Source organism: Zonotrichia albicollis, chromosome 5 (assembly GCF_047830755.1).
Source record: "Zonotrichia albicollis isolate bZonAlb1 chromosome 5, bZonAlb1.hap1, whole genome shotgun sequence".
In the NCBI taxonomy this organism is placed as follows: Eukaryota; Metazoa; Chordata; class Aves; order Passeriformes; family Passerellidae; genus Zonotrichia; species Zonotrichia albicollis.
In genome coordinates, this window is record NC_133823.1 from 4,094,534 (window position 1) to 4,120,996 (window position 26,463).

Sequence of the window (26,463 nt, forward strand, 5' to 3'; positions counted from 1 at the left end):
GCAAAAAAGTAGAATCTTTAGAAAGAAGATTATATTCCATTTTATGGTTGAATAGTATCTGGTAAAACAGCCTAAGTTCTGTATGTACCAGTCATGACAAAGGTATGAAGAAAAAGAAAAGAAAAAGAAAACCACAGTAACTGCAGAGAAATCCTCACTTTCCTGGACACCCTTCGCCCCCCGTGACAGCCTGGGAGGCCAAGGCACTGCAGAAGAAATCATCCAGGCTGGCATTTGGTGCTCGGAGGCAATGTCAGGTTTCCCAGCAGAGGTGCTAATCACTGCCAGTTGTCATTACAGCTCTGTCTGGGGCTGCTCAGGCACCAGGAACGGCTCCAAACCCTCTGACAGAGCACACAGGAATCTTGTGGTGGCATTTCTGTTCCAGCCTGGCTCCAACACCAAGCGCACATCCCTGTTTGTAGCTGCACAGTGAAGTGCACAGGATGGGGAGGGTAAAACACAGACATCTTGGTGGGACTGTGAGAGCATGAATTAAATATGGGCTTTGGTGCTGAGCTGGAGGAAGAAATAAACCAGGTGTGACAGTGTGGTAATGAACCTGTGTGGGATCTCAGCACCTCAGTCCTGAGGTGCCGAGTCACCGAGACCACCCTTGGGGGGCTCGGGAGTCCTGGAATGTTGCCAGAAGTGTCTGGTGGCTGGACTTTGATCCTACACAGGAGACGACACCTGTATGAGGATAGGAGGGTTTCACCGGGGTGAATGGTGAAGGGATTAGTTAATTAGAGAGTGAGACACAGGGTTTAGGATTTCTGTACAGGGGGGTTTAGAGAAGTAAGATGGAGGAATTGGGGCGTGTCCTGTCCTTCTTCTTCTTCTTCTTCTTCTTCTTCTTCTTCTTCTTCTCCTCCATCTTCTGTGGTGATGGTGGCACTTTGGGATTGGTCATTACTGAAAGTGCACCGGACAATAAGAATAAAAGGTATTGGGGAAAAATGATAAATATTGTACACGTAACCATGGGTATAAAGATAGGTGACTGTCCGGAGGGCAGGGGAGTGTGCTCATGGCTGGCTGCTGAGCAGAGCTCTGTCAGGCCGAAAGAAAATCTTTTAGATAAACAATTAATAAACATAGAGATCGAAAGAAGAACTGAAGCCTCTTCTCGTCCTTTGATACGCGGGCTGCCCCAAGGCCACTCCGGGCCCTTCCAGGCCCTCCAAACAGCTGGAAACCAGACAAACCTGCACCTCTGAAGAGAGGCATGCACAGAGAGTGTGTCTGACAGGACAGGCAGGAGAGGAAGTTCAGATGAAAAATGAATTTACCTTCTCTGCTGTCACAGGTAAAATAGAAGGATTGGTACCCATCCAATGGTCTTGTTTTCCAATCACCTTTAATCTCTTTGTTATCTCTGCTCAGCTGCCCGAGGGCAGGATGAGACCTTAAAATCTGCCATAAACGAGCAAGGTACAAAGAGAATCCTACAACTCCCTGAGCAAAGAGTGTTCTCTATCACAAGGCTCAGCTTTTCATCTGCCCAGGCTTTGCTGTTCAGAACAAGAACAGGGTGCAGAGCTTCAATAAACCAGATGGCTCTTCCCCATCCTCCAAGTCCACTCAACGAGTTTCACTGGTCATTGTAAAGCCAGTACCCTTTCACATCACAAATACACTCCTGTTAGTTTCTTCTGTCTCCACTTTTATAAATCAGATTATAAAACATAATGTGCAGTCCTTTCCAAGGCCTTTCATAGTCAAACTTGAAGTAAAGATGTAATATTCAAAATATTACATCTCAACACGGTAACCAGTAAGGACATGAGGCTGCCTCTTAAAAAGAAAAAAAATATTCTGAAAATTCGACGCAAGGACTTATTCTTGAAGAAATATCCAGAAAAAAAAATGTATTGCTGTTACTGACATTCATGATCTTGAAATCTGTGGCCTTTAAAAGACTGAAATTTAATGGGTATAAATGTTGAACTTGGAGAAAATGTAGTGCAAACCAAAAGGGCAAGTAATGCAACTGTTAGCAATATACTACAAGCACAAGACATCTTCCTATTCCCCTCTGTACAAGTGAGATCTAATTCAAAGTGATCTTTCAGATTCACTCTTTTCATGTTTTCAAGTGTGGTGAATTTTACACTCTCATTTTCTTCCCCAAGCAGCTGCATTTTGCATTAAGATGAAAAAGTAAGGTTAAGTTTTATCTGTTTTCTGCCATTTTGAGCATTTCCATGCTTTTCACCACTGCACCTTTGCCTTGTCTCAGCTGATCCCCTGGAGATGCAGCCTATATAAAATAAAGTCTCCCTTTTGTTTAGACACAAAGGTACCAAAAAAAAATATTATATTGAATTTGACTTAAAGGACTACTCTTAGCAAGGCCTTCTAATACACCAGAATGACTCTAATTTTTGTGCACAACTAACAGGACCTTGATATTTAAAACCTTGTTTCCAAGACAACAGAGTCTGAGATTCCATTTCTCTGAGCTGGAAGATAGAAAGGCTGATTCTGTCTTGCAGACACCTGGATTTATGGTTACACAAACATAGGAATCACAGATCTGAGGGTGGAGACAGCTTCCAAACAGAGCTGACAGCCACCAATGGCAGAGGAAGCTCAAGTAATATTCAAAACTAATGGGTTTTATGCACTGATTGATTTCAGCAGGAAAATGGACCATTTTCATAATTTTTAATCTGTTTTGTAGCACAATCCATAAGAGTTCCCAAGATTTTTTTTTTCAAATACAGTATCTCTACTGCACACAACATTCATCTAACTCAGAGGAAGTTTTCCAGTGAAGAAGAATCTTTCACAATCCCAGATAAATCACACAATAAATATATGCTTTCCTCTTTTGAGATGCATGTTTTATTTCTAATATGAATGTGGTGACTTTCAACTTCCAGGCCAATATATATTGGAATATATATATATATATATTTTAATATCTCTCTGGCTGTTTGATTGAAAAGCTTGCTGTGAACAAAATATCTTCCATCTATGCCATTTTTTTAATCTTTTGTGACTGCAGTATGAAAATGTGAATTATCCAAGTATAAGGAATCAAATGGCATATATATGCAGATTTGTAAATACTGTTTGTTTCATATTTCACCAACTCAAATGTACTTGATGAAGATAGAAACCCCAGTTTGCTATGCACTTAAAAATTGTAAGATGCAACTACAAGAATTTCAGCACTGTGAACACCAAGTCAAGCTAACCTTGTAACGAGAGCAAAGACTGAGGAGATGAAAAGATACTCCTCCATTTTTTACAATGAAAATTCCCTCTAATTTTAGAAGGAGAGAAAAAAAAAAAGCAGACTTCACAAGGTGCTTTTAAATCCAACTCCACGCTATTCTGTAGATTTGTTTTGTACCACTGCAAGCAGCACCTGAGAGCCTCAATCAGAGACCCTCTCTCACTGCAGCTCTTCAGTTGTTTGGTGATTTACAGTAAAATCCAACACTTCAAATCCAATCTGAGGAGCGGCAGGCACTCAATGGAAACACTGGACCCCACAACAGCCTTTAGAGATAGGATGTTTCAAAAGATGATGGGATTCTGCACCAAATCTGGTTTTCCAGAGGACACAAAATGCTGCAGTAATTTGGATTTTACACCAATGGCTGCCCCAGAGATGATGGTGGCTAAACCTGACAAGTCTGGCAGAGGAGAAGAGCATTAATACACCCCACAGTCACTTTGGCTGAGGTCTTCTCCCAAGGAGAAGAAAAATCCCTTAATTACATAATGGAATAGAAATGGAGTTATTATTAGAATGAAATATCCTGAATTGGAAGGAGCTCACAAGGACCATCAAAGTCCAGCTCCTGGTCCTGCACAGGACATCCCCAAGAGTCACAACTTGTTCCTGAGAGCATTATCCAAATGATGAATTCTGAATTATCCTGAATTCTGTCAGGTGTGAGAGACTGAAATGGTTAATGGCTTAAACACTGTTAAAAAAGGACTTAGCCATTATGGCAAAACTATATAAAGAAGCTGTGAGCACCAAAGCCCTGTTCAAATGTGCCTCCTGAGGGGAACTGGGCTGTAAGTTAAGCCACCTGATGTTTTCAACTTAATCCTTCCTTCCTTCCTTCCTTCCTTCCTTCCTTCCTTCCTTCCTTCCTTCCTTCCTTCCTTCCTTCCTTCCTTCCTTCCTTCCGCCACTTCCTTCCTTCCTTCCGCCACTTCCTTCCTTCCTTCCGCCACTTCCTTCCTTCCGCCACTTCCTTCCTTCCGCCACTTCCTTCCGCCACTTCCTTCCGCCACTTCCTTCCTTCCTTCCTTCCTTCCTTCCTTCCTTCCTTCCTTCCTTCCTTCCTTCCTTCCTTCCTTCCTTCCTTCCTTCCTTCCTTCCTTCCTTCCTTCCGCCACTTCCTTCCTTCCTTCCGCCACTTCCTTCCTTCCTTCCTTCCTTCCGCCACTTCCTTCCTTCCGCCACTTCCTTCCTTCCGCCACTTCCTTCCTTCCTTCCTTCCGCCACTTCCTTCCGCCACTTCCTTCCTTCCTTCCGCCACTTCCTTCCTTCCTTCCGCCACTTCCTTCCGCCACTTCCTTCCACCACTTCCTTCCTTCCTTCCGCCACTTCCTTCCTTCCTTCCGCCACTTCCTTCCGCCACTTCCTTCCTTCCTTCTCTCTCTCTACCTCACACTACTGTCAAATAAAATCCAGCTTCAGCATATGGTCTTGTTTGCACCATAACACAGGCAGATTTTAATAACACTAACAATTTTAATAACCAGAACTCAACACTTGGTGCAGTGACCACTTCCCTGGGGACCCTAATCCAGTGTCCAACCGCCCTCTGGGTGAGGAACCTTTTCCTGATATCCATCCTAAACCTCCCCTGGCACAGCTCCAACCATTCCCAGTCTTCCATAAGAATAAGAAAAGTTGCCATTGTGAGTCCTCCTGAGTGTAGAGAGGGTTTCTGACCAATAACTGAGGGAATTTCATAGGCAGCTATGAAAACACAAAGTGCAATTTCATCCCTACGCAGTAATAGGGAAGGTGTTGGAATGAAGTTTTTATTTTCTATTTTATTTCTAGGTTCTATAATTATACTCTTAAATTCATTTATACTACTTCTTAACTAGTGAAAGAGATCTTTTTATCTGTATAGATAATAATAGTAGTCCTCAATGAAAAAATTAGTCTCCTTTCTCCTCCAGAGGGACAATAAATTCTCCCCTTTTGAGGGAAAAAGAGAAGAACAGAGACTATCCAGCCTTTCTTTCAGCTTACTAAAAGTAATAACACCAACCAAAATTAATTTAAAAAGTGGCTTTATTTACTCTCTGGAATGAGGGCACTCATCTCAGATAAATTCAATCTTTCACAGCTTGCACACAAACAATCACTGCCAGAAAATAATTGTGTCAGATGCTCCTAAAAGTTTGCAAGATTGGATTTTTTTCCTTTTTTTGCAATTCTGAAAAAGTTTTACTACCTGAATTAAAGGGTGCATAATATTTGACAGAGTATTAGATTAAAATATTCTAAAGGCTTTTATAGCCTCACCCTTTAATTATACATCCCATTTCAGTGTGAGATGTTCAGATGGAAACGTTAAAGAGTATCTCAAAGTGAAACTAATTTTGTTTTCTACAGCAAATAAGGTTCTGATTCAGCAAACTCTGGTCTGTGTAAGCTTATATATGTGGATTTTTCCAGTTAACTCACATGGATAATGAGTCCATTTATGTGCTTTAGTTCTCTGCCTGGGTAAGGAGTATTACATTGAGCTCCATAAATAAGTTAATTGTCTGAAGGCAAAAATAAATCTTCCTAATCTGGGCAAACAGAATAGATTAACTCATATCATACAATGGGTGGAATGTCATAGTGATGTAATGGCAAAAGTAACTTGGGATTTTCCTAAGGAGACTGAGAATTCTGAATGCTGATCAGCTCTCCAGGTACACAGAACTGTCAGGCAGTGACAAAGGAAGTGATCAGACCTTCAAAATTCAAAATTTAATCTTAAAAACCTCTCACCAGGATGGACATCTCATGGCAAACTCTTGGGGATAACTTTGATGTGTAGAGGGTTGCTGGAAGATGGAGCTCTGTGTAGAGGACGGAAAAACCTGGGTTTGTAGGAGATCCCACCTGATGATTGAGTCTGTGCCACAATCACAGTTTGAAATTACTAGAAAAGATTAAAGTGTGCTAGGCAGTTGTTCTTGTCCTAAGAAAATTTGGAAATCGTTGTTACTGAGGAACTGGAAAATCAAAGGGAAAACAGATGCAGATCTTTCATTTCCCAGAACTGTAGAATGCTGGAATGGTTTGGGTTGGAAGGGACCTTAAAGCCCATCCAGTGCCACCCCTTCCACTGTCCCAGGGTGCTCCAAGCCCCATCCAGCCTGGCCTTGGGCACTTCCAGGGATCCAGGGGCAGCCACAGCTGCTCTGGGCACCCTGGGCCAGGGCCTGCCCACCCTCAAAGGGAAGTAATTCAAGCAAAAATTTCCCTCCCCTTCCCTTTCCCTTCCCTGCCAATCCTCTAACACACCCAGAGAACAGGATGGCTTTGCCCCCACCACAAGCCAGGACAATAATTCACACCACCTGGGATAAGCACTGGGTATGAGAATGGAATTTATGTTTGGCAGTTATAAAATTAAGCCTGTCAAAAGCTTTTTCTGTAAATGTTAATACATAGTGGCAGATGACTAAAATGGAGCTATTCTGGAGTGTTCCAACTGCCTGAAGTCTTACATCAGTGCCATAATACACTCACAACCACAAGTGCACACTACCTGTTTGCTCAAAGGGATCAGTTGACATTTCAGCCCTGTTATTTGCCTCAACAGCTTCCTCTGTGATTTTCTCCATAGCTTTACATGTACATGGCTTTTATTAGGGCAGATTCAAGGCAATTTGGGTTTCAAATGACAGTTTCAGTTGCTGAAGAGATGTCCAAACCAGGTTTGGTTTGCTGTTTTTCTTTTTTAAATCTTTATCTGCTGACTGAAGTGAAAACTAACACACACCTACTATCACAATAATGATGTTGTTATGTGGTGTCTTTTATTTGTTTATTTATTTTATTAAAAGATGTCTAAACAAATTGAATCAACTGGTTAGTCAACACTGAAATGACACATTTTTTACCTTGGTAAACATTCAAAACCATCCCTACAGCAGCAAGATAATTTATTAATTTAGATTTTAACCAGACCTACCTCACATCCCAAGCAGCACACATACATTGGGAAAAAACCCCAAATAAACAAAAAATCCACACAAAGTTCGAAGAGCTTGGCATATTAATCCTATTACTATGGAAACAGTAATGGAGTTTGCAGCTATTGGCAGTTGTGATCAAATCTTCTAGCTGATTACCATACTAATTGTGATTCATCCACTAAATAACCTCTTTATTTACTAATTCTTTTGTTGTTGGATAGATACTTCTGTTTCATGCATGTTTCAATGTCAAGCTTTTCTGTTGCGGTGTGTTGCAATGTCCTGTTTTACCTTCTCCCTTCCCCCTCGCCCCTCGCTGAGTGTGCCCTGTCAATCAGGCTAACATACCAGCAAGGCGTCGTGTGATAGGTGTCCCTAGTCCCTTGAGACCCTGCCCCTTCACCTGGTTGGTGGCTCACCTGTCCCCTCCCCTTCCCCTGTCCTGAGCTTAAAATGTTAATGAGACCATGTGGCCTCCATTCTGTTAGCAGCAGTGGCCCGGTGCAGACATCTCTGTACCCATGGAATAAACATCTGGCAACCTTCTAGCAGAATCCACTCCCTTTCTCTCCACCATCGCCAGAAGCTCTCTCTCCTGAGGTAAAATGGAGTCCTGACAAGCCTGGACTTGCCCCGCTGCACTCTCCAGCAGCCAAGGTATCTCTGGGGTAAAACACCACAGTGCTGCCTTTGGCCCAGCAGCGAGGGTCAGAACTGGCCCAGGCACCATCTAACTGGTTATATTGGGATTCATATTCCAATATACTTTTCAATGCCAACCTGGTGCCTGTTTCAATGTCAATCTTTTCTGCCTTACTACAACACGAGGCTGATTCCAAGGAGCTTCTGCATTCCCCTTACCCATGAGCCCTCCCTGTAAACCCCAAAACTCTTCAGTCCCCAGGTGTTTGGCATACCCTGATCATGAGGACAGCTTTCCTGATGTCCCGGACGCCGTCGTAGACCAGGCGGGAGGCGTCGATGAACTCGTTCTCCTCGAAGGGCTGGGGCACGTTGGCGCTCAGGGCTTCGATGGCCACCTCCACTTGCTCAGCGAAACGTGGCATCACTGCATTGGACACAAGGAGAGGCAGCAGGGTCAGATTTGTGTTCTCTCAGGAACAATTTGCTCTGGGGCATGGATAGTTTCCAGGAGGTGCAGCACATGCTGTGCTAGAAATTCCACAGGGAGCTCACGGATGGGTTTGTACCCACCCTGCACGTGGGCACTTTATCTGACAGCATGGAAATACCCATCCCTATATCCATCCCTACATTCTCTCCTCCAACTGTGCAACAAAAATTAGAAACCTTCCTTCCAAACCTGTGATTTACTAACTTTTAAAAGGCTGCGAGATACCTGAGCAGGCAGTAAAGTTCATTTAACAGCTTTACAACCTGTAAAGAGCACAGCAAATATTTGTATCAAGTGATCAAAACAAGCTGTAGCCATTATGCCTGCTAATTTACATAATTTACACTCTAGCTCATACTAAATAATATTAATTGTATAAGAGACAAAATGCAAAATCAAGGATATACTTTTGTGAAGACACCTAAATGAATCTTCTGTTTCTTCACTATCACCATGTATATAACACAAAACACAGCCACAGATACTGGCTAAAAATATTATAAACTGTGGTACGAACTTATTTAATATACAATCTAAAGCTATTATTTACTTTGGTAAATGGTTTCAGAGCATTGCTTGAAGTAGCAAGAGACTTTTCTTCAAATTTCATTGCAGATTCCTTTGAAGGCATAATCACTTTCTGCACATTGTGTTTGCAGGAAAAGAATTCTTCCCTAAATCAGTCCTCTAATAGCTCAAACCCAAATGCTACAAACATGAACATCAGGTCCCACTGATTATACTGCATTCCTGGACGTGTTTGCTCATCTTAAAAATTTAACAATAATATTGAAGGACTATGCTCATAGAGGACAAACATAATCAATGTTTCATTAGAAACCTAGATAAAAATATGTAGTTGAATTAATTCTTAAGAATTTAGGGAACTAGGGTCAAGTTTAAGATTTATAGATACCCATCTTTTCCACATATTCATATTACTTTTATTCTAGCATTTAGGTATCCAGATCATGTATCACTGACTTTACTATTTTGGCAATGTAATTAGAAGAACAGGAAATGATGATTCCCACGACAGTTATTGCCTTTTTTTGTTGTAAAATATTACCTTTTTTGCCCATCTTTTCCCTAAACCCTATTTTTGGTACACTTATTGGTAACCTGAACCCAGCTGATGAATACAAAGGGGAATTTTCAGTGTTTTTTTCATCAAGAGCAGGGACATTCTTTCCTAGGAACTTCTATTCTGATAGAAAACGATATTTTCTTCTTAACTAAATGTTCTTAAATTTATTTTACAGAATCTGAATTAAAGTAAAACCACAAAAACACATGATTTAAGAATAGTTTACATTTTGAAGAAGTGGCAGCAACCATGAGCTCAAGCTTTCTGTTTCTGGCATTTAAATATTACGCATTGGATGCAAATGAGGAAACCTTTAAAGGGATACAGGGATTCAAATATAGTTTATACATCACTAAATATATATGTGTATATATATCAGTTAACATAGACAGATGAAAGAACAGATTTGTGTTTTCCATGCAGATAACGTTCACTAAGTTCCTGGGATACACTGGAAAAACAGGAAAAAGTGGCAGCAACAATAGACTTTAAAAAAGTAAACATTAACAAAACATTGCAAAAGTAAACATTAACAAAACATTGCCAGGCAGAGGGGAAACATTTTAATTAGAAAAGGAGTTTAAGAGAGATGAAAGTTTTGGAAAGCGTATTTAATAAATGCATATATCAAATTACCTTAATTAATAGAACACTTGAAAGTGTAGTAGGAGACTAATATGATTGCATAAGGAAGTCTCAAGCCTGAATATCAAAAAGCAATCATTAAAAATACAATCTAAACAAGTAAACCTAAAGAATTTATTCTGAGTTGTTGGGATAAAACAAATAACGCTAGAGATGCAATAATGAAAACAATTTTTAAAAAGGAGGTAAACAACACTAGTATTTAGGGTTAAAATAAATTTAACCTTAAATTTCAGATTATAATTTCTTAACTAGCAGAGGTGGTCAGGTATTTGATATAATTGATAGTAGGTGCAACAGGCCTGAATTAGGAATGGGCAGTTTGAAGAACATCTATATAAGCATAAGGAAATTTAGCTTTTACATATGTGTTCAAGTTAGCAGAGTATAGTAAAATTTACCCTAGATTTAAAAAAAAAAAAAATGAAAGCAATTTGTGAACCTTTTTCAGTGACCCCAAGAAAAACATTAGTGGTGGAAATTCCAGGAATTTGGGGAAAAAAAAAAAAAGAAACATCTGTGTATTTTAGATGAAGGTATATAATCTTCATATAAACGTCCTTGTAAAGGTAGAGAAGAGAAGAAGGAAGGTTTATACTATATTCAACATAGTTTTAGTACCCAGAAATAAAATCAAACTTGACATGGAGCGATTAATGTTTAATTATCTGTAAATAATCAGCAGATGCTGGACAGGCAACAGATTTGTGGCAGTAAGTTGCACCAAGCTTTTAGAATATTTCCCTTGACAGGGCAGAGATGGGGGAGCAGGTACAACACAGCTGGGTTTGTCATGGCCACATGTGACATTCTCAGAACAAAACAAGGGAAATTTAAATTAAAATGGTTGTAAGGTGGGAAGTTACACTTTATTCATATTCCTGAACACAAGGTATTAATGCCTGACCACATTTATTACCTCCACTGGCTGTGGAAGCTTCTCTGATCTGTTCTGATTTTGCAGACCTGGCTATAATTTAGTCCCTAATTTAAAATATGACAGGTAAACATTATCTGCTGTTTCAAAATGGGAATAGATATTAAAATACTTTATGAGTGCTTGCTTGCCAATGATATTATTTCATCAGTGCTCACTTTTGATTGGGCAAGCAAGGAGAAAACACCTTTAACAGGGGGCTATTACTTATTGCTTCTTTAAGCATATGTTGCCATTTAATGCAGGAAGTCTTTGAAAATTAAGAAATTTATTATTCTCCAGTTAAGCTTATTGAGCTCCATGAAAAAAAAAAAAAAAAAACAAACCTCTAGTCTTTCTTCTCTATTATTTACCACACAAAGAAAGATATTCCTGTGCCAAAGGTGAAAGAACCACAAGTAAAATTCAGGCAAAGGCGTTCATCAGAATCTGGAGTTAAAACTTGCAAATGTATCAGACAGAGAATGATTCATTTATTATGCACAGAGAAATTGGCTATGAATTTTAGATTCAGAAGCAAATCAGTACTTCTGGGGCAAAATTAAACATTGGTTTCTTAGTTTGAGCTGTGGCTTTGAAAACAGCCACACATATGCTTAGACTGAAAAACGTGGTCCATTAAAATCTCTCAGCCTAACTGCATGAATTAATTAGGCACCTGCATAAATGTTGACAGAATCAGGTCCCAAGTTAATAACAACACTTCTAATTCACTGACTTTGTCATTCCAACAAAATAAAGATTTGAAATCCTTTCTGTGGATGAGTTTCCAATGGCACTGAAAGCAAGACCAATGCCAACAAAATCTAGGTTGAAAGGCTGCTGGAGAAAAATTTGGAATCAGAAAGTTGAAATTATTTCCATTTTATCAACTGATCAATTCTTTTGAATTATACTTTTTTATCTTTTGGCTGATGTATACTAGAAACCCAGCATATCACCATGTGTGAATTCAGGCCTTGATCAAACTTGTATTTTTTTTGTGAACCCCTCTGTTCCACAAAGAAAATATTTTCTCTAAAGCTCTTGTTTTTCTCCCACCCACCCATATCTCCTACATATTAAAATTATCAAGTAATTACCTGTTTCCTAAAAATATAATTCCTGCTGACTTTTTCTCCTATGGCACTCAGTCTGTACTGCGATTTTTGTACTTAGAAACATCACTGCAAACTTTGTTTAGTGATATGGGAACAATAAGATCGCTGATAGACAGAAAAATGTTAGGTTACATAATAAAATTATTGAGATAGAAATTAAAAAATGTTTGGGCGTTCTTGTTCGTAGCATTAGAACAAAAAGTTTCATTAATATGCAAGATTAAATGAATGCCTTGCTGATTTATTGTACTTTTATGGCCTTATTATTTAGGAACTTGAATTCCTCAGAATCTTAAGTAGATGTGAATGTTCAGAAATGTGGAAAGGGATAATTAAGACACACAAAAAAAGCAATAAAGGTCAAGCACTCTTCCTGTGCACAGTTTCTAATTCTTAGTAGCATCAATGGGAGTGAGGAAATTTGTCTGGTTTTGTCTCACATCATACAACTGGAAGTTTTAAATCTTTCCTTATACCAGACAGAGAACAGGAGATGCTTCCATGAGAAAATTAATCACACTTATCCTACTTTAAAGACTCAGGTTCAGCTGGATAAAATTCTGATTTTCCTCTGCCACGGAGCAGAGAGGGAGGTCTATGGCTGTCACCCTGGTTTTTTAAGATTTTCTAAGCTTTCTGATGTTGACATTCTTGTAGCGAATTTTCTCACACATTTTCTCATAAATAACTCATTGTTTTGCATTCCTTTATGGAGGAGGAGAGAGTTGAAGGGCTGTTGGTTTGTCCAGTGTCATTGGAGAGGTGGCACTGTCACCCTGCAATCCACTGTCGCTTTTGGAAAACTATAAATGTTGGAGTCAGAAAACAAACTTCCTGTTTTTCTTCACCTTAAGAACAGTGATGTGAGCTTGTGTTCTTTTGTGTCCTATAGCAACATTGGGCTTAGACCAGATTTCTGCTTTAGACAACCAAGTTTAGGCACAAACCAACCCCATTTGCACCAAATCCTGGCACATTTTTGGCTCTGAATCAGGCTGAGCACAACGTGGCTCCTTTCCATCCCAATCTCACTGGAACTGAAGGGTTCCCAGGAATATCGCCTCAATTTTTAGCCAGAAGACAATTTTTGAAAAGCACCAGCAGAGCTATTTCTTGGATCTTCATTTTGAAAAGACAAGCACCCACTTGAGTCTTTTCAGAATCCAAGGATTTGGATCCAAGGGAAGAGCCCTTCTCAAAGTCCAGGGGTTGTTCCTCAGAGCCAGACTGTCCTCAGAAATATCAGATATTTGAGCAGCAGAGAAGTGACTGCTCTCCTGTACCCACTGCACCAACTGTGCCCTCAAACCTTTGTATTTGCTTAGGCATTTCCATCCATCCTTAAGAAAATTTATTTTCCTTATGCCATGTTGAGAGAGACACATCATTTAAGGTGCCAATCACCTTATCTATGTAGCCCTTAAATAGCTTTAAAAATCTGCTCATTTGTGGGAAAGATTATTCAAGAATGACATGGCACTCTAAAGGTTTGCTAAAAGTTTCAGAGTCCCTGAAAATGTCTGTGCTTCTCCTAAACATCACAGTTGTTCATGTCACATAAATCAAGAACATTATCTAGAATGACAGGCAGGATTTTAAACTTAAGGTTATCAGGGAGACTAAAAAGAAAAAAACCTATGAATGATCCACTATACTAAGAAAAAAAAAATGCTCTCTCAGAAAAAAAGCTCAGCCATTATCCAGATTTAAGAGATTTTAGTATTAAACATTCACAAAGTTACAGCTTAAACATTTCAGGCCAGTAGATGAAATTTCTTCTGTTAGTTTTTGTGTTTGCATGGCTTGTTTCTTGTTTTCTTTTTGTTTTGTTTTAATTTTTAATTTACTTAACTGAAGAAAGAATGGAGTCTACTGGGAAATTCAAGTATTTAAACTAGGTATTTAAAAGATCATTCCCAAGGGATATCTGACATCCTCTGCCAAAGACAGCACAGTTTCTCTGTTTCATTTGACAGATGAATAAGGAATGAAATATGATACCTTATTTAGTTCAAAGTGTTTGTCAAAGTCTGTTTCTAAAAGAACTGCACATTCCTTATCAGAAGATTCTAAATACTTCACAGAATGTTTTTAAGTCCTGATCTCATATAATTCACATTTCAGTCATGACTATTATAGTGCTAATTGCCAAGAAAAAGCTTTATAAAAGTCTACTGAAACATTACATAACATATAGAATCACAGAAATGTCTGGGTTGGAAAAGATCCCTCAGATCAAGGAGTCCAATCCTTAACCCAGCCCTGCCAAGGCCACCACTGCCCATGTCCCCAAGTGCCACATCCATAGGGCTTTTAAATCCTTCAAAGGATGGGGACTCCAAACTGCCCTGGGCAGCTGTGCCAGGGCTGGACAAGCCTTTGGCTGAAGAAAACTTCCCAAATATCCAATTTAATTCTTCCCTGGCCCAGCCTGAGGCCGTTCCCTCTCCTCCTGTCCCTGTTCCCTGGCTGTCCCCTCCTGTCAGGAGCTGTGCAGAGCCACAAGGGCCCCCCTTGTCCGGTTTCCGGCTGTTTGGAGGGCCTGGAAAGGCCCGGGGTGGCCTTGGGGCAGCCCGCGTATCAAAGGACAAGACGAGGCTTCAGTTCTTCTTTCGGTCTCTGTGTTTATTAATTGTTTATCTAAAAGATTTTCTCTCGGCCCGACAGAGCTCTGCTCAGCAGCCAGCCATGAGCACACTGTGCCGCCCTCCATACAGACACCTATCTTTATACCCAAAGTTACGTGTACAATATTTATCATTTTTCCCCAATACCATTTATTCTTATTGCCCAGTGCACTTTTAGTAATGACCAATCCCAAAGTGCCACCATCACCACAGAAGATGGAGGAGAAGAAGAAGAAGAAGAAGGACAGGACACGCCCCAATTCCTCCATCTTACTTCTCTAAACCCCCCTGTACAGAAATCCTAAACCCTGTGTTTCACTCTCTAATTAACTAATCCCTTCACCATTCACCCCGGTGAAATCCTCCTATCCTCATACAGGTGTCGTCTCCTGTGTAGGATCAAAGTCCAGCCACCAGACACTTCTGGCAACATTCCAGGACTGCCGAGCCCCCCAAGGGTGGTCTCGGTGGCACCTCAGTCCTGAGGTGCTGAGATCTCACACCCCCTGATCCCTCTTTGCTCCAGGCTGAGCCCCTTCCCAGCTCCCTCAGCCCCTCCTGGTGCTCCAGACCCTTCCCCAGCTCTGTTTTGGGTAACAAACCCTGTGTCTCACACTGGTGAAATGGTTAAAAGTCAGCTGTAAAATAATGAATGATGAATATCCACACCCTACAGCAGTTTGCAGTGAACACAAGACTTTCAGGAAGAATCAGCCTTCACTGCCGAACATTGATCTAGCCATGGCCCATAAAAACAAAATTCTCAAGGCTTCCTTGAATTTATGGCCAAGTCCTGACCCTCTGGCCCACCTAAGTCTTCTGGCACTTCCCAGAAAGCTCCAACTTTATCTGTGGGTTTATGCAACCCAGCAGATTGATGTGGGAATGGAAGAAATGGGTTTGCTCATGTGCAGCCCAGGTGAGATGGACATTACAGAAATCAACGGCACGTCTGGAGCTATGGTACCAAGGGTTGGGAGACAGGGGCACACAAACTAGAGGGGAAAACTCATCTTCAAACTTTGTTCTGACTGACCTGCATTGACAGAAAGATAAATGTCAGGGCAGAAGCCAGGTAAGAGCTGTTTGCATCCTGGAAAGCACAGGAGGCCACTGACTAAGGACAGGTCCACCCCAAAATGGACAGAGGAGGATCACAAATGTCTTTTGTGTCTCACCAGTTTCAGCTGTCTCCCTCTACCTGTGCAAGATTCCACACAGTGAGTACCCCTAAAATATTATTCCTGCCAAACAGAACCCTTCAGGGTAACATTTCAAATGAAAGCAAGCTCTTCAGAAAATTCCCTCACGAAAGCAGTTTTGTGCTGTTGGACACCGAGCACGTTATGTAAAAAGCAAACCACCCCTCCTGGCTCAGCTAGAAGTTTGTGTATCAATATGTAGGTGTGTGTAGGCAAGGGGATGCAAGGAATACCAGTGCTTTTATTTTAAAACATTATTGTACAGTTGACACTTGTATTCACAAAACATTCTGTTGGGGTTGGTGGATGGATATTGACTCCATTTCTCTGCCTATATTTTCTAGACCTGGAAAATTTCTTCCTACTTACAACACCACCCTCCTAATTTAAAAAAATGGCTTTTAAAAAGATGAAATGTTTTTGAGAACAGATTTGAAAAGTGACTAAATAATACTGGTTTATGAAAATGGACATTTCTATTATATTAACCCACTTTTCATTATACAAGGTGTCTGGCACATCCAAAATAAATTACTCTGATATTTTTTAAACTCTCACTGAGTTAATTCACAGCTAAACCTTGAATTTTCTTTGATTATGTAATCCTTATCTTGACTTTCTTCCATTTCTGGAAGATCTTTAGGTTGTGGAGAACAAGTGGAAATATCTCCTCGGGGTTTTCAGTGAATATCCTCCTGTAAGCACAGCCTAACATCTTCAGCACGGATGTGAGGCTGCTGAGCATGGAAAAAATATGATTTCTGCTGCCCATTACAATGCCACTGTTTTTCTGAGATGATGAATTTGCTCAGAACCTTTCTGTCCATGCAGATAATATTGATTTAATTGTTCCATTTACATAGAGAAATTAAATAAAAATATCTTTTAGTCTGTCTTTTTCTCCCAACCAGCATTTTCCTTTTGGCAAATGTTGCTGCTGCCTATTCCCCTGTTAATGAATGCACCAACCGCGGTGCTGGCCCTGGAGTGACACAAGATTTCCCTTTCTGCTTGCTGAGAAATGATCACTTGTGCTCTGCCTTGCCACCAGCTCTTAATCCATCAAAGGCTTTAACACTCACCCCATGGTTACCTGGTTGCCAAACACCTGTGGGTGCACATGTTAGGGAAAGCCTTTGAAAATCTACATCAATTAGGTTATATTCTCCTTTAGCACTCTATTCCATTTTTAAAAGCGGAGAAAAAGAACTAGCATTTCAGCTTTGAGCTACATGGTGATTTATTCATCTCTTATGTCTCATTTTAATTGCTTTATAATGCATTTTAGATGATTTCTTAGTGTATGCCTCTGTATATTGATCAGAGTTTCTCTGGTTAGAAATTCTTTGGATCAAACCAACAATCTTGGATGTTCTCTGGTCCTTTTGTAAAATACCTTTTCTTTAATAATGCATTATATTTTTCTTTTGTTGGTGGCACCTTGACCTTTGCATTTCAGTTTAGCAAAACTTTAAAGAAAATACTACAGTACTTCGCAGAATAAAAGTCATAATTTGATCAGAACTCCTGGATAAATGATTTCATGTACTCAGGATGATGGTACCCATAAGTTTTACTATTACTACCTGAACTCCCATAAAACATGAATTTAACATCATTTATTTTTTAAATAGGCTCCATTTCACATCTTTTAGCTCTCCCTCAGATTCAATATGGGTTTTTTTTGATTACAGCTATGCTTAAATTCATCTTCTTGCTCCTACATTTTGTTTCCCTTCATATCACTGCTGAAAAATCCATCTTTTCCACATTTTTAGTATTAGGTTTGATAACATCACTGAGCTGCCTTTTGCTAGTGATAAATATCTTTAAAGTTTGCCCTACTCACACTGATAAAACTCTCACAAGGCTTATTGCTGAATTGCCAGTAGTGCTGATTTTCAACTTCAGCCCATTCTGATAAAGACAAAATACAACAAAATTGTGTCAAAACAGAAGTCGGAGTGACCTACTTAAAACCAGTGAGTTACAAAGTTACTGGGATATTTTTAAGACATGCTAAAAAGCTGAAACTCCAATTTCAGTGTGAATCAGACAATTTCAAATTTCCAGTGTCCCTCATAGGAGTAACCCCAGTAGTATGGTACTTGCTGTTCCAGGATGGCTTCAGACAGCCCAGTGCAAACTGGAGCAAAACCACAAAAACAAATTTTTGGGAAGTTTTCACAGCCTTTCCCAGGCAGTTCTGGTCCTACTTGTTCTGCTCTTATCCCTTTCATTTCCCATTCACTTACTTTCTGCAATTTCTAATCCAGTTTTCCCAGTTTAAATCCAACTCTTGGCCTTTCAATAATGTCATGGCTTTTTCTCCTTCCTGACCCTGAAAGATCTTGGAAAATAGGATTTGGTCTCATTGCCTGTTCCTTAATTTCAATTATTTTTATTTATTTAGAAGCACAGGCTTCTTGCCTTCCGTTTTTACAGATTTTGAAGTAACTTCTGAGTACATTTCAGTCTCCTCCTTGTTGAAGGCAATGGGAAAGTCTCAGCTGGGCTTGGTCACTCTGGGTACACAGCAGGATGAGGAACCTCACTATTCAAACTAATTCTGAGCAGAATTATATAATTGTAATTCTGCTCTGTTTCCTCTTACTTCCTTCCCTTTCTTTTTGCCTTTATCCTTGTGTTTAACTTTTTCTTTCTTCTCTTTTCCCTTCCACCCTTCTCTCCTTTTTCCCCTCCATGGACAACTTGTAACAGGATGATTTCACAGCTTTCCACAAATCTGAATACCAATATAACACTTAACAGAGGCACCCTAAAATAACTCAACCAAACAAAAAAAACCACAAAGAAACAACCAAAAACCACCCCAAAGCCAATCAACAACAAAAAAAAATTGAACTTTGAAGCTCTGGTTTACTCCTGCACAAGTAACATCCACTAAAATCTACGAGTTTGGTGTTTGTTCCCAGCAAGCCCCATCAGCTCTGTGGTTTTATAGGTTTCATCTTGGATTTGTAAGAAAATCAGCAAGCAAAAGCTAAGTTTTTGTTATGGTTTTTAAAGGAAAAGTTCTCTATTTTAAAAGGACTTTAACCAGTCTGTCACTCCCTAAAACTGCTGCCAGAGAAAAGAATTCAGCCTCTATCAAGTACTTGGCTTTAAAGGCATTTTGTTAGACAGGCACAGGCAGCAAAGCACTGAAACACTAAAAACCCCGCCCCATATATTCCAATGGCTGTGAATTAAAACAACAAACTAAGAAAACTTGGAGGTGAGACTGGTTATTGAAGCAATGTTTGCAGTTTCCATTTCTCAGAAACTATCAACATCATTTTCATGAGAGATTAATTTTTCTCCCCCCTAAATAAAACCAAACCAAACCAAACTAAACCAAACCAAACCATTATCAAGCTGCTTGTCCTTCCAAAACACTGCATCCATATTTCTCCACTGTGGATCCAACCCAATAGTCAGAAATCTGTGGAAGAATAGGTTTAACAGAGGTTTTCCTTTTCTGAGTGGACAATTAAAAGCAAATAATAATTATAAGAGAAAGGTAATCTGTTTATTTCTTTGCCATCATCATTTAACTAAATTTATCCCAGCTTCCAAAAGTACTTAATTTAAAATTAAATTAAGGTCTGTTAAAAAAAAAACCAAAACAAACAATTAAACAAAAAAAAAAAAAAGGAAGGAATAAAAATGAAAACAGTGAGATGTCCATGATTGTGCTTCTCATAAAGATTTTGATGTCCATCTGTGGGTGGAACCTGAATCCAAATCAATGCAAATCAATCACTGTGATATTCACATGCCCTCTGAACAGAGAGAAGCTGTGAGAGAAGCAGAGAATGATCAAAACAATTCTTATCTCATTTGCTGCTCCTGTGCCTGTGCTCACGTGGAATGTGTTCTGGAGGTTGTTTACCCAATGGTTGCTTGATTGGATTCGGGTGGAATTGTTTATGTTAATTAGCCAATCAGATCCAAGCTGTGTCCTGACTGTTGGGAGAAAGTCGCGAGTTTTCTTTTAGCATTATTTAGAGTATATTATAATTTAGTATAATAAAGTAATTAATTAGCCTTCTGATATCATGGAGTTCTGTGCATCATTCTTCCCTGCCTCGGGGGATCCTGGTAAATTTGATAAATCCCTGCCATCATTCCTGAGTGTTTGATCAGTCTGGGAAGAACTCGAGGTGAGGAACTGAAAGAATATTGAAATAAATGTATGGATTCATAAATACCCAGACCAGGGAATCACTGAGGTTGGAAAACACCTCTCAGACCATGGAGTCCAACAATTCCCCCAGCCCCACATCCATGGAGCTTTGAACACTCCAAGGATGGGGACTCCAGAATGGCACAGGGGGACTAAATCCCATTTTAATCACTTTATTCTAAGGTGATGAAAGGAGTCAGTTAATTCTACTTTTAAGCATACAGAAATCATAATCAATGCCTTTGTAAATGGCCTGAAAAGCTGCAGATGGAAATTGTGCTCTAATATTAATGATCCACATTCACAACTGGCAGAAATTGTTTAACCTTGATCAGCTTCATTGAATTTGGGCCCATTCTGTCCCCTGAACTACTGCTACACAATTTGTTCATGATACAAAGCTCTTAATATTGTAAACATAATATTTTAAATTATTTTTTAATGCTCACAAGTTTATTTACACTTTATAAAATAAAAAAAAATAATAAAAACTTTGACTTGGAGGAACAGGGACTTGTTCTTAATTATTGAACCCCAACATTAACACATTGATGTTTTCAAGTTGCACTCAGTCCAGAGTTTATAGCACTTAGTTATAATTCAAATGATACCAAAAAGTGAATTAAATATGGAATTTAAGTATTTGATGTGCATATTATTGATTTATATAATGTCATTTTATACCTGCCTGTTAAAAAAATTAATAATAAAATTTATAGAATGTTGGATCACAAATTTTAGCTAAATATAAAGCTCAGACATACATTTTGTTTTGTTTAATATAGAAATATTAATGGTAGGAAGAATTCTTCATAGCTCCTCTTCAACCAAAAAACAGCTTTAACAGAAGAGAGCAACAAAATATTTTACCATGTCAAACTGGCAAGATTATTTTCCTTTCTGTGTATTCATAAAACCAGGTCATAAACTTTTAAAAAGGAGTTAAATTTACAGTACTTATTCCAGTGATCTCTTGTTGGGTAGTAAAAATAGGCTGACATTAAGCTGAGGGCTACAATACCAGGAGTAATATTTAATCATCCCCTAATCAGTTTTTAGCTTATTTTGTTGATTCCTGTTCTCAAAGCGAACCCAGAGACTGCAGAGCTAGAGCAGTTTTTGCTTTTCCATCTCAGAGGGCAATTCTTGGGCTTTTGGCTCAAAAGTCACATTTGAAGTGTCCTGAACTGGTGCAATTTTCATTTGTTCCTTCTAAAATAATCAAAAAAAAAATCAACCTCAGGTGAACAAGTGCAAAGAGGCAGGGGAGGATCAGCTCAGACACCTCCAGACACAACAATTTGTGCACCTTTATCCCACCAGGGCACCTGATCAGTGTGTGGAGACCCAGCCTGTGAAGCCAATGAAATTTGGAGCGTGATTCACCCAAAACCAGCCAAACCTGCTGCTTCAGGTGAGAGCAGCCCTGAATTACTGAGAGCACTGATATAAAGGGCTTTAAAATGGCCAGCACAGACCTAATCACCCACACTGAGACGAATCCAATCCCTGCTCTGGCAAGGCAAAAACAGATTGGAAAAAGAAAAAAGAATATTTCTTCTCGCCCTATCAATCTTGCAGACTTTTCTACTTTTATATAATCTATGTATTTTTATACAATCTAGCAGAATTTTATGTTTTTTTCAATCAGGTGGTGCATTTTCAGTTGCTCATATGTATTTTTCAATGAAAAGTTGTTTTGTTTAGCAACACTTCAGTCATCAGCAAGTACATTCACCTGCACAGACCAAAGAGTAATGTTTGCAGTGATTTTCTGCAGATGTATAATGCATAATCAATCAGCTCAGAAGAAAAGGCTGTGTATTATTTATTCAAATCATAGAAACTTTGATGTAGTGGCCTAGTCTTGATGTGTTACTGAATTTCTTCTCTTATATGGCTCCTGTCAGTGTGACTTCTGCAACAGCACTGAGTGGAGAATAAAAAACACACTCCCAGCCATGAATTTATTTGTTTGTATCTTCTTTTCCAGAACAGATCTCAGAGAACCACCTGAAAGTTTTAAATGACTAAATAAGAGTATTTCAATAATTCTTCCAGCATTGCACCAAACTCCCCTGTCACGATAGGACACAAAAATAAAACAGTGTGGACATGCAGCTTTCTCAAGGTAAAAAAGAGAGTTTTTAATTTTTGACTCTAACATTTCTAGATTTTTAAAAGTGACAGTGGATTGGAGGGTGAAAGTGCCACCTTTCCAATGACACTGGACGAACCAACAGTCTATTAAATTTCTCTTCTTCCATAAAAGAATGTAAAACAATAAGTTATTTACATAAAGTGGGTGAGAAAGTTTGTTACAAGAATGTAAATATTAGAAGGCTTAGAAAAACTTAAAAAACAGGGTGACACTTGTTGAGAAGGATTGACACAAAGGTCTCACAGATATGTGAATGAAGAAGATTTTTGAATGTAGAGTCTGACGAAGGAATAGAGATGGATGCAAGTTTTGATATAGAAGAAAAGAATTGCTGAGCCAGTCTCACTGGATAACCAAGGAGCCAAAGGCTGTGTTAGTGAGAAGGGGTTTTATGGCTCAGAGCAAAGGATAAACCCACCCCAAACAAGAAGATGTTTTTACCAAGCAGAAAGAGAGCACAGGCAAACAAGGCAGCAAATGCTGCAAGTAGAAAAAAGGTCTCAAAATTTTCCACTGCAAGAAAACTGAAAAACAACTTCTGGCTTAAACTGTAATGCACTGACTTTTAGTGCCTGGAGAACAGTAACATGAATATGGTAATGACAGTAGTTATGATAGGCCATAGATAAAAGTTAAGGTATGGATTGGTTCTACTGTATGAAGATGCTCAGCACAGAAAAGTCTATAATGCATTGTAACCTAAACTCAGGGTGTCCAGGCCTGCCTGCAGCTGGAGCTGACAGCTGTGGGCACAGCTCTGTCACACATGATCCTGGAATGCTGTAACTCTTGGATGTAATAAACTGCACTTTGGAGAGCTGCCTGGAGTCCTGCATCCCTCATTTCAGCTCTTACAGACACTCACCAGTTTCAGAGAGCAGTTTTGTAGCTTCCAGCACCTTCTCAGTGTACACGCCGGTCTCGTAGTTCTCCATCTCGGCGTTGATGATGTGGATCACTCTGGCTGCGCGGCCCCGGATGGCGCCCGCGGTCCGGTCCAGCGTGTCCACGTCCCCCTCTTGCAGGGCAATCACACACTTGTTCACATCCTCCAGGATGTGGTTCTCTGCAATTCAGGTTAAAAAGACACCTGGTTCGATTGCGCTCTTCCTCACAGCAGAGCTTACTCATTTGGGCAAATGTCAGTTTATTAAAAAATGGATTATCTACCTTTATCCGGGCTGTAAAACAAAAGCTCTTCTGTGATATTGTCACATAACAGTAAAAATCTGTGTGATATTTATCTTTAGTAGGGACTGGGCTGTGTGTCCCAACCTGTAATTCCTTAAAAACAACTCACATGAATTTCAAACATCACACTGAATGTTATCATAATGAAATTGTGATTAAAATGAATGCAAAAAGGAAAGCAGTCAAATATTTTGCAGATTCTCTAATAAACAGTTGGGCAATTTTCTGAAGGTGAATTTACACTCTCCCATAAATTTTTATTACATTTGGCTCATTTTTGCCTAAGTAAGTCAGGAAAAAAAAAATCACATTGAAAAGACAACAGCAAATGGCCTTTGCAGATAGCACAAAACCTGGGCATGAGCAGTTCACCTCCCTCACTCCATCTATGCCAGAGAATAAGCTGGGGATTTCTAATAACACACCCTTATCATTATGGGTGACTTTGCATAATCTGAAGCAAGAGATGGCAACAGTGACTCTGCTCAGAGCAGGTGATACCAAGCACCTTAATTGCATTCTTGGGAGATGCATTGTTATTTTTCTGGCTCTGGATCAGGCCATCTCCTCTCATGTGCTACAGCATCAGAGTTTATGTAGTTTTCTCACATACAAACTATATGAAAGCATGAAGAAGACTCTGACTAGGTCAGATATTATTCTCTGCAGTCAGTAGAGTCAAAAATAATTTTACTAAGACAATGACTGAATTTCATATTTGACCAAACCCAATCTGAGAAACTCAGTGACTCTAAACAGCAACTTGATTTTCTGCTAGAGACACATCTGACACAAAAAGGAAATGCTGTTCTTTGTAGTAGTAGTAAAACAGGATTAATCAGTTCACCAACTGTTTTTTGTTAATTATCCGTTGCCACTAGAAAGAATGACTCACTAATCTTCACAGTTATAAATTCTGAGGTTGGATCATTTGAGGGTTTCAGAAATGTTTTACATGATGTCGCATTTTACACTGCAACAACTTTGGATGGAAACTGAAAGTCCCCTGAGCTGTGAATTTGAATAACTTGCAAGGCAAAATTCTTTGTTTAAAACACTCCCTACTCAGAATAAAGAAGCAGTGCCTTGTTATAATTTTTCTTTGCTGTTTCCATTTCACCATCACCAATTTGCTTTTACCATGGCACAAACAAATTTTGCCCAACAAGAAGCAATATATGAATTTGTGAAGTGCATTTGGAATATGAAATAACTTCTTGAAATTATGGTCAGCTTTCTTCTGGTAGCCTCCATATTATTAAAATATACCATCAAATGTGACAGTCAATATGAAGAGGAGGACGAGGTGTCATTTTAGGAGGTACATTTAACCAGTTAGTGGCACTTTGAATGCTTCACTGGTTTAACATCAAAAAATAAAAATACTCTTTGTAAGCTGAGGTTTCCAAGCTTTACAGCAAGAGCAACAGGCTTTCTGATTCCTCATGTTTAACAGAGATGTCTGTGCAAAGAATTAGGAAAAAGGAATCTAAACTTTACAGAAATAATAATTCTCAGCTGCCTTGGAAAGTTTAGATCTAAGGCAAAACTCTGGTTGAAGGAATTAAGATTTGAGAAAAAGAAAAAAAAAAACCTATCAACCATTCCAATGACTTCTGGTTTGTGGACACAAGCACTTGGAATAAGCAAAGTCCTCAAACAAAGCAGAAAATGGCCATTTGAGCCAAATTTCCAACTCCAGCACATGGGCTGGATCTGCAGTCTACAGCCTGGTCGTCCCTTTCTCTCAGAACTAGTTCTGCCAGACAGAGTTTGTCAGCTTCAAATCTCAAATAAAAATCAATGTGCTCCTATATTCTGAAGTGCCCTACTGTTCAGAGAGCTCATTTTCATTTTCTTGCAATGGCTTGTAGGAAATACTTGCAGGGCTGTTGAACAGAGGAGTGTAATTAACTAAACCAAATAATTTCTCTGTTAATAAGGGTAACAGGATACAACCAAACAAGATAAAGAGGGCAAGAAAAGAAAGGATTATTTTAAATTTTAAATATTGTTTTTCTTTCAATATTTTTTCCTCATAAACGTCTTTTAGAAAATTTAAGAAATACCAAGGAAAATAACATTTTGGCCAGACTGTCTCATGAAGTTTGGCTCTTCTGAGACATCTGAGTAAGGAAAGCTCTCTTAGCACACTCTATGTCCTTATTCACAACACTGAAATTCACACTTCTAAGCAAAAAAAGAAAATGAGTTTTCTGCAGCAGAAATTAACCCAAGCCATGCACCACTTTGCCACTACAGCACTCACTGGGTATGATCACATAATAACAACCACTCTGCCACAAGCTGGAGCACTTTACCAGGAGGATGGAGGAAAGACTGACCCAGGGTCAGTGTCCTTCTCTTCTCCATCCCTTCTTTACCCTCCCCACCCAAACCATCCTGCGATTCTCTAAAGTTCTCCTTTCACACAGCTGTGCAAGGATTCCAACAATTTCTACAAATACTCTCAGCCTGTAACAGGTCTGGAACACATTTTTAGAAGGTGGGCAAAATCCTACTTTGTGCCTGAGTTGGAACAAACATTCTTTAGGAATAGAAGCACAAATAGGTGCTATTTTATGGGAGGTGAAGAGGGATTGCTACCAGGGATTAATTAACACGGCGTGGTTGGTCCTACTGAGTACAGACGATCAGCACTCCAATACACACAGACTAATGGATTAATGATGCTTTCGTAATTATAGCTTTTATCTGCTCTGACCCAATGCTTTCATTTAGCAGTATATTTTTGGAAAAGTACCTGAAACAGAGAGGAAATCATCCACTGAAGTGATGTCGTCGACGGCCTCGGTGAGAACGCGCACCTGTTTCTCCCACTGGTCCTTGAACACGTCCATGTTGTCCTGGGCTACTTTGCTCTGGGGCCTGGCAGCCAATGTCAGTGCAGCGTTAATTACCTGTTAATCAAAGCCATTTGTTAGAGGAGGAGTGGTAATTTTTATCTTTTTTTTTTTCCACAGGAAAGAGCAAATAGATT

General features: G+C 39.4%; 1 protein-coding gene across 7 annotated transcripts in view; it reads right to left on the reverse strand.

Annotated features, from left to right (window-relative positions):
- Positions 1-26,463, reverse strand: part of CTNNA2 (catenin alpha 2) — a 494,680-nt gene that overhangs the window by 39,105 nt on the left and 429,112 nt on the right. For all 7 annotated transcript variants that reach the window (XM_074540544.1, XM_074540542.1, XM_074540543.1 and 4 more), the window contains 3 exons: positions 26,227-26,383; positions 23,137-23,337; positions 8,106-8,257 (listed from right to left, as the gene is read on the reverse strand). In XM_074540544.1, the coding sequence (XP_074396645.1) occupies positions 8,106-8,257; positions 23,137-23,337; positions 26,227-26,383 (510 nt within the window). The remainder of the gene's footprint in view (positions 1-8,105; positions 8,258-23,136; positions 23,338-26,226; positions 26,384-26,463) is intronic.